This window comes from Jaculus jaculus, chromosome 3 (assembly GCF_020740685.1).
Source record: "Jaculus jaculus isolate mJacJac1 chromosome 3, mJacJac1.mat.Y.cur, whole genome shotgun sequence".
NCBI lineage: Eukaryota > Metazoa > Chordata > Mammalia > Rodentia > Dipodidae > Jaculus > Jaculus jaculus.
Window position 1 is genome coordinate 106,948,068 of NC_059104.1, and position 9,104 is coordinate 106,957,171.

Below are 9,104 nucleotides of genomic sequence, written 5' to 3' on the forward strand. Positions count from 1 at the left end.
AAGCACTAGATGGTAATCAAATGCTACACATTTGCTTTGCAGAAACTCAAAGGCTTCCTATAGGGGCATGATGTATTCCAAATATGCTCCAGTTTAGAATATCTTACCAATAAGCTTAGAATTCTGTTTCATGCACTCTGCCCAACTCTCCTTCAGAGTTAAGCATAAGAGCCAGGTGTGGTGGCATGCACCTTTAATCCCAATACTCTAGAGACAGAGGATTGCCATGAGTTCAAGCCCACCGTGAGACTACATAGTTAGTTCCAGGTCAAGCTGAGCTAGAGTGAGACCCTACCTTGAAAAAAATATGGGTTACATATAAACCTGCTGTTAGGAAGACCATAGTAGGACTATTGAAGAAGTAGGAAGCTATTCATAGCAGGAGGAGTCTTTGGTAAAGAGGAACCATTAGGAGAAGAAGCTGCTTCTTACACTCTAGTGCAAGTTGGGGAAAAATAAATAAAACAGAAGATAAAAATGAAATGTGCCCATAAATGATTCCATGCTTCTCTACACATAATTAGAAGCCGATAAAGAGGGGCTAGTGGTATATATGTGAGAGTATTGATGGAGCTAGGACTGTGAGAGCTAGGATCAAAAGACTTCTGGATTTGATACTAGGGAGAAGGTTCAAGGGTTAGACTGCAATGATGAATCCCAGTGGGATGTCAGGATAGTGAAATAATACCAAAGGCTAGGAAGCAGCTCCGGCTGGCTGCTTTTCAGTGTGGTTCAGCTCAAACAGAACTGAATTTGTGTGGATCTGAGGCATCTCCTTCCCTTAAGTCACAAAAAATCATGTAAACCATATCTGTTTCTGATGTACCAGGTTATGTTAAAGAAGGATAAGGGGAGGAGGAAGAAGTATTAGAGCCTATGTATATGACCTCAAGAGTCTCTGAGAGGTTAAGGTCTACTAACCGGATCACTTGGGGACTCAGTTTTTTGGGTTAGGCACAATTTATGCACATCCCATTTCTAAGCTGGTTTGTAAGAAGTTCAGGAATTACAAAAAGAATTTAAGTGACAATTTCTCTTAGAATATTGTATCTGGAGGCTGAACAGATTGCTCAGTGGTTAAGGCACTTGCTTGAAAAGCCTAATGGCCCAGGTTTGATTCCCCAGTGCCCACAATAAAGCCAGATGCACAAAGTGTTGCATATATCTGGAGTCTGTTTGCAATGGCAAGAGGCCCTGGTGTGCCTATTCTCTTTTTTGCTCTCTCCATGCAAATAAATACATACATAAATAAATAAATAGGAAAATTGTATCTGGAGGTAATAGAATGAGAAATTTTATAATAATGCTATAAATTGATTAAGGAAATCGTGTCCAAAGGCCAATTAACAAGAAAATTCTTTTATTGATAGAAAAGCAAAACAAAATTTCATGAATTCTAGTATGTTTTATTCTACTTGTTGTATATACTCAAGTTCAAAACTCAGTTTTTCAGTTGGTGTTGCCACTATTGTTATTGTTAATCTCTCTGCAGAAATAACCCAATGCAGTTACAGGTCTCAGGTAAATACCCTGCCTCAAACAAGTTAAACAACCTTGATAATTCATTGTCTCCAATTAAAGCTAATTCTTATTCCCAAATAAACAGTCCAACATGGCATCAATAGTTTTGTTAGGTTGGTAATATTAATAAGTATTGATGTCATTCCACAAAATTGTTTTCTCAAATGTTACCAAATAAACTTAAAAATCAAAGTCATATTTGTGTTCAGTCCAATGTCTAAATACCCTCCTGCACATAGGGCAAATCATTATTACATGAGCTGAAATATCTGTGAGCCACTTCTCTAGTTCCAAAACATAAATGAGTGGCTTTTCAGAGTACAAGTCAAAGTCCACATTCACATGGAAGTGGGGTTTAGGAGACTAGCCACTTTATATTAAACTTTTTTGGTTTGAATTTAGCCCACAAGTTTCAGTTGGTAACAGATAGTAATTTCTTAGCTGTTATACACAGAAAAGCATTTAAATCCTATGTTTGTTCATTGGAAAAATAAACTTTCAACCATTATCTAATTAATTCAACTGATACAGATAGAAATGGTGGAAAAGTTAGTTGTCAAATAATTTTGAAAGCTAACTTGTTAATATTTTCCAAAAACTACTTGTGAAACTAGACAAATAATAATCATATTCTCATTTTATCTTTAGCTATGCAGATATAAGCTATATCTCACAAAACATATAGGCTAAAATATGAAATCTCAAACTACAATCCACAACCATGGTCTAGATTGGCCTAAGCCTCTTTTGAGTAGTTTGGCATTCCATCTAGATAGTTGGACCATATTTATGCAGTCATAACTTCATTATTGTTGCTACATTTGAGTCACTAACATAGGGAATGAAATTTATTTAATTTCTCAAGCCAACAAGGACTCTCCCCTTCCATTAACTAAAGAGAAAGTCATTCAGATTTGACTCCAGAGAAACAAGTGCATGCATATACCTGGCTTCTCATTATCCTCCCTAGATAAGAGGACAGAACAACTATTTGGCTTCTACCTCATTGTTGCAATGACAGAAAAGAGAATACAAAAAGTTCATTGTAAATTTGTACAAAATGTATGCATATATAAATACATATCTATGGGTGTATATAAATTCTAAAGATTATATCCATCTACATCTTAAAGCATCAGAGTCCTATACAGTTGACATAATGGCATTCTCTCTCCAATGTTCTCATTTAAAAAACCAATAAGAATCAAGCATGCCACCTTATTAATACTGAGTTACAAGTGCAGAAGTTGAGCTGTAGCTAAAGGGGGTTGAAGCAATTAGTTTGACGGGACATCGGGGAATAAAGTCCTTAAAGTAAATTTAGCTATTTCCATATTGCCTTGTGTTTCATAGAAATGAAAAACCTAAATGTCCTGTGTGTCAGTTGAGCTCTATGAGAAGCAGTGCTTTGAATAAATTCTGTAAAAGTTGACATGTACTTATTGCAGTAATTTGGTATGGGAACTTACCTACTAGAATTGTATGTAATTCTCACTTCAGCTCACAGAAATCTTATGTGACACCATCAGATTCAGACTATATTAAAGTCAGTGTGAAATGTGATTAACAAGCTGCAGTATCGGTATACAGGACAGTATCATAAATATTAAATCATAGTCAATTAATGGAGAAAGGCATGTATATTTAAAGGTGCACAATAATAACATATTACAGATGTGTGTCCATGTTTAGAGGTATCAAGATTTTTTTTATAATACATATAATTAGCTTATTTCTTGTTCCTTCTATTCTTTTGGAAAAATTAAATAGGCCATTGCCCCCTAGGGTGTACAGGCTTCTCCTTGAAAGGGGATTATTATTGCATGCCTTGAATGCACTGTGATTCATAAGGCAAGAACATATGAGTAGCTTCAGCACCAAGGAAATGGAATCATCATCTAGCACTGCTCACAACAGAATCTTATTGCTTTAATAAAATGGGAAATTATTCACTATTAAAAAGTGCACCAAATAAGGGGAAGAAAGTAATATCCATGCACTTCAGTAGAGCTCACTGGAAATGAGAAAACTTCCTTCTGAGCTCCTCATTCTATTCAAATGTCAAGTCCAAAAGCTATTCTGTAAGAATGTATTAAGAACTACAGCTGAATGAGGGCAAGCTACAGAAATTAATGGACTTTCTTCTTCACAGTGCCTTAGTCATTCTGTTGTACAATGTAGAGCTCTGATGCACTATAGGGTACCTTAGTAGCCTGAGGGAGTTAATGCACTCTGACCTATTACTAGGAAGTGACTAAGGCACTGGAGAGAATCTAGTTCATTGTTTAATGTATTGTATCCAAATATTTTACTTGGTCCTTCTAATGTTACAACATGGTATGATTAGGTGATGGTCTTCTGTACTTTGGGAAGGGATTTGCAGAATAGTAAGTACTATTTTGGTTAAGATTTTTTTGTTACTGATCATCTTCATTCATACATTTTCCAAACATTTGAGTAGCTGTCAAAGAATTAGTCTCCAAAGGGATACTGATGTAAATAATTAAGACATAATGAACTTCTAGGCCCTTTGATCATATGTCCAAGGAAAACAAAGTTATACATAACCACAGGCCAACTCCATTTCTAACATAGGTGGGCTTGTCTGGCATTAGAAGAGAGAATAAAATAGTTATCTTTTCTTTCTTTTTTACTCAATATTTTTTTCAACGTATTCAGTGAAATTAGACAAGCAAGACTCAGAAAGTAGAAAAAAAACCTCTTTTGCTGTATCTCAGATTCAGGCACAGATATGGGCTGAAAGCCTTTTTATCCTGAATGTATTTCCTGATTTAACTTCTCTTGAAATTTGCATGTCCTGTCATCCAAATTGCCCAACATCCCCACCAGTCCCTCCCCCAAACACAACAGCACGAGCAAGCACACACACCACTGCCTCCAGGTGGTAACTACATGCAGAGAACTACAGGCACTGTTTAAATATTAATCATGTTTTAATAGATGGCATTCCTGCTCATCCATTACTTGTTTGTTTTCTGTTGTGGTGGTTGTTTCTGTTATTCGCAAAAGAAAAAGGGAAACATCTGTGTCATCATTTTATAATAGTCTACTACAGAGTAAGATACAAAAGAACACTTCTGGAAACAGCAGAAGCCAGGCCTGTACCACTGAATTCCTCAGCCAGTGGTAACCATTATATCAACAGCTGGAAAGTAAGAACAACAATACACAGTTAGCAGTACTCAGTACAGAACTATAGTTTTCTTCCATATTTGGTACCAATATAATAAATAAATATATATATGTATATATATATAAAAACAAAGCTGCACTTGTTCTAAAAATAAAACAGAAACATTCAGGTTGGTTAGATACTGCATTTTCAGTACTGCACATCACCTAATACTTATTTTTTTACAAAAAGGTAACTTATGCAACGTTTAATAATAAGAAAATCAATAGTACACGCTAGCCTGATTGTAGAAAAAGAAGAAAGAAACCAACCAAAGCCAGTATAGTCACTTTCCAAAACAACCCCTTCTTGGCCTTCACAACCCCAGGAAGTTACCACGATGGTGAGGGGAATTCAGCACCAGACCTGACTGGACAGCTCCAGGGTACTCTGTGACTCCTGGAAAAAATGCATCAAGTCAAAACTGTCCGAGTGGGGAGGGGCAGGGAGTAAAAACAGTTTTATTTATTTTTTAATTTACCGCATTGGAAGATTTTATGCTCAGCCATCGAGAGAAATTTCTAAAAGTAAATTAAACTACTCTGTGGTGGAAAAAGTAATGGTTAACCAAAGACAGTGAGAAAATGGCTGACTGGGGAGGGGTACCTGAACTAAACGTTTTTTTCTGAGGCTTTCTCTGCAGCCTCTTAAAGTTCTGGTGCTTAATGTAGATGTTTTCTTTATAATCTATTACTGCCTGAGCCCGGCTGATGGTGGGTGTGGGAGAAAGAATGGAGAAAGGCTAAATGAAAAGTAAAAGCTGGGGGGGGGGGGAAGGCAACTAAACCTTAACTTGGCTGCTATATACAACATTACTGGACTACCTCCCCTCCCTTTGCTCGGGGTGTCAATGTCTTCTTAGATATTTGGTAGCTTGTGCGGTTTCTCCTCCTCATTGAAAGGGGCATGGGGTGGAGAGGGAAGATGCATCTTTCATTGACAATGAGAAATTATGTGATTTGTCATGCGCTTGGATTGTGTTATTAGTATTATAATAATAATTGCTATAAATATTAATAAAGTACTATCAGCGTTATTTTTTCTTCCGAGACTTTCCTCGCCCTATATTTACAAATACCGCACAGTGCCTCGGCGGAGGAGAAACAGTAACAGGGAGAACAGATCAGGAAAGGAGGCAGAGGAAGAGGGGCAGAGGAACATGGAACAGGAAGGAAGAACAAAAGCAAGGATGGCAAAGATGCTGGAAAGGCAGCAGGGATGAGGAGAGGGGCTAGACAATCAGGACAGTACCACCGCTTGCAAAAGGCCCTCGCCAGCTGTGTCCAAACAGGAGGAAGCTGCGGGCGCTCCTTGTGGACTGGGGGCTGGCGGTGGAGGTGGAGCAGCACAGGGACCCTGGCACGGGAGGCCGGGGGACGAGGAGGAGGAGAACGAGAATGCGGTGTTAGAAGGGGTGCAGAAGGTGGAGTCTCGGGGCTGCCTCTCCAGCCGGGTTTCTTTGCCATGGGTTGGGGCCTGACCTCCTGCTCGGGGCAGCCCTCCACCACCTCGGCTACCGCCGCAATGATCCCTCTCGTATTCCTCCTGAGCCCTCTGCATCTTCCGTTTCTTCATCCTTCGCTTGTGGATGTGGAAGGTGGAAAGCGACAGCACAATGAGGCAGAAGATGAGTGTGACCAGGACAATCAGCACCAGCGTGGAGGAGAAGGACTGGAAGAGCTGCTGTCCCACCTGCGTGATGCAGGTGCCGCCACCACCGCCTGCGCCGGGGCCGCGGACACCTGCGTTGCCGCTGCCATTGGGGGAAGCAAAGGTCCGGTTTAGGAGACACGGCGGCAGCGCCAGCCTCAGCTCTTTGGGCGCCCTGGCACTCATTGGCGCTGGGCTGACAGGGGCCAGGCCCACCAAGCTTTCTTTGTTGGATACACGGTTCCAACTAGCCAAGAAGCGCACAGTGCTCACACCACCCAAAACTGCTTCCTGGCGCGAGAGTGGTTGCTCGCTGGGGCCAAGAACTGAGGGAGCGAATGATGGCAAGCAAGCTGGCCAGAGAGCTAGTGGCCCAGGTGAGATCCTTTCTGGTCCCGCCTTGAATGGGTCTCCAAGCGCCCTTTTCCCTTTGCGAGGCACGGGGCTGCAAAGAGAATAGGCTTAGTTAGAGTGCCAGCCGTGCCAACCGGAGTGCGCCAAGCGGACCTGGGGCACGCTGCCTCCACTGTGCACAGCGGTCCTCTCCGCATCTTAGGGACCCCAGCCCCACCGCTCCGGGCAGCGCACGAGGGCCGCCAGCTGCCGGCTCACTCCGCTGGCCTTCACCGGGTCTGAGTCCGCAGCGCGGAGCTGCTCATTACTCAGCAGAGAAGAGAGCCTTCCTGCACCCTTCGCAACTTTCTAATTGCTACAGATGCGGCCGCCTTGGATGCCTTTCTCTACTTCCCAGGAAGCCCTCTTTCCTGCGCCCTGTAGACTCCTGGTTCCCACCCTTTCCAGCATCCACTCCAAAATGCTCCGTGTGCGCAGTCCTCCTTTCCCATCCCTCCCCCTTCCCCTCCCCCTCCAGACTATTCCAGCCCGGCCAGCGTCAGATCCCAAAGGTCCCATTCCCAAGGGTGGGGAACACGCCACTGCCTGTCCCTGGTCGCAGCTGACAACACTGTATCTGACAAGCGGGATCGTGCCGCCGACCTTTCTCCAGACTTCTTCCCTGGCATCTTCCTACCCTTCCCTCCCCACAAAACGCAGCCGAGGCATCCTTCTCAACTGAAGCACATCCCCGCAAACGCCCCCTTCCTCCTCATCTCCCAGTGCCTCCCACCTAACTGTACCCTCCTTTTATCCCCCTGTGAAAGCAGGAACGGGGGGAGGGAGGGTTCCTGCCTGCAAAGTTTGGGGAACGGACGTTCCCTCCAGCCTTCCGGATCTCCAGCCCCAGGCTGTTACCGAGGGCCAAGCCAGGTAGCCCCGCAGCAAGCGGTAGAGCCTCCCTTGTCGCTTCAGAGAGGCGGCTGCAAACTGTTGCACTGCGGAGGAGCGAGGCCGAGGGCTAGCCACCGGCCAAGGCAGGGGCGGGGGCCGAAACTGTGGCCAAAGGGGACCAGTGCAGGCCGCGGAGCTCTCCGACCCCCGCTCCCGCCCTCCCGGTGGGCCTCGTAGCTATCCAAGCCTTCTCCCGGAGCCCTTGTCTTACCTGGCGGGACCAGCTGGCTGCACCGGGCGAGCCTCCGCCGGGTGGCTGCAGTGGCGGCTGCGGAAGGCACCGGGGCGCCGGGGCAGGAGACAGAACCGCGCTGCCACCGCCGCCGCCGCGCCGCCGCTGCCTTTGCTGCTGCTTCAGAGAGCTCAGCTCCTACCCTATTGCCAGAGAGGCCGGTGACGTCAGGCAGCCACCGCCAGGGCTACAAGCCACCCCTCAGGCCCCCACCCACCCTCATACCCCAACACCTTGTCCAGGCGCAGCAGCCTTGGGCACAGCCCTTCCCAGTTGCTTGCCTGGTCCCCAGCCTTGGGGTTAGGAGGAGCAACCCCCACCACACCCCCATTCTACCAGCAACCCACCTTCTGTACTAGCATTCCCTTGCTAAGAAGATCCAAGCTTCAGTTCCTCAGCGACCCATTTGTCACCCTCAACCTTTATTCATAAACACGTTTTGGATCCTTAGAGAACCTTCTCCCTTGGGGGCATAGTCCAGACTTTCTCCTTGGTGTCCGATGAGGTTCCCGCCTGCCCCCAGTCCTGTCTGTGCTGCCCTGGTTCTGAACATAAACTGCGTGTGCTAGAGAGATGACATGGACATTTATCAATGCATTTCTGACAGAACCTGAAACAAACCTAAACGTGCATCAAACAACTATTTTCTCTCTGCGGGTCACCAAAGTATCTGTCCTTCTATCTGGTTTAGAAACCACCCCCTTCTTTCCTCTGCCTGTCTCCAAACCCAATACTCCCTTTGTGTATTAGGCACCCCTCCTCCTCTAATGATCTACACACTCTTGAACATACAAAACACACATGAGGGCTTATAAGGGAAAGAAAATTATACAGAGGAGTACAGAAATGAATGACCTACAAAAGTTCTCAGTATTGTACTTCTCACGAAGTATTCCTTGATTCACTCTCATTTTTTATCCAAGTGCTTGGTGCATTGGCCTTGTAAGTTACATGCACAATACTTCTAAAATATTTTTCAGCAGCCTGCAAAAATCTTGTCAGAGGCTAGTGTAGGAGTTCATTTGGTTGTAGCAGACATCATCAAAATGGAGCATGCACATTTATTTTGTAACTGGAAATGTCAGCTTGGAATACCAACTAAAGATTACATGGTCTTTGAGAGCACTCTGATGTCTTACTAAATGGGTGTTTCTTCCCTCCTTGTCTGTTTTCTTCTTGTTTTTGAGTCTAGCAAAGAGCACAACATTTACATGCTAAGCT

The 9,104-nt window shown here is 44.2% G+C and overlaps 1 protein-coding gene across 3 annotated transcripts; it reads right to left on the bottom strand.

Moving 5' to 3' along the window:
* Positions 1–1,343: 1,343 nt before the first annotated feature.
* C3H11orf87 (chromosome 3 C11orf87 homolog) lies at positions 1,344–8,383 on the bottom strand. Of its 3 annotated transcripts, none has more exons than XM_045146548.1 (2): positions 8,231–8,383; positions 1,344–6,809 (listed from the first exon to the last, which is right to left on the bottom strand). In XM_045146548.1, the coding sequence occupies exon 2, from the start codon at positions 6,548–6,550 to the stop codon at positions 5,954–5,956; it is 597 nt and encodes a 198-aa protein (XP_045002483.1). In that variant the 5' UTR covers positions 6,551–6,809; positions 8,231–8,383; the 3' UTR covers positions 1,344–5,953. The 3 variants fall into 3 exon arrangements, with proteins under 3 accessions (XP_045002483.1, XP_045002484.1, XP_045002482.1); XM_045146549.1 differs by lacking the exon at positions 8,231–8,383 and adding an exon at positions 7,863–7,965; XM_045146547.1 differs by lacking the exon at positions 8,231–8,383 and adding an exon at positions 7,361–7,378.
* Positions 8,384–9,104: the final 721 nt, after the last annotated feature.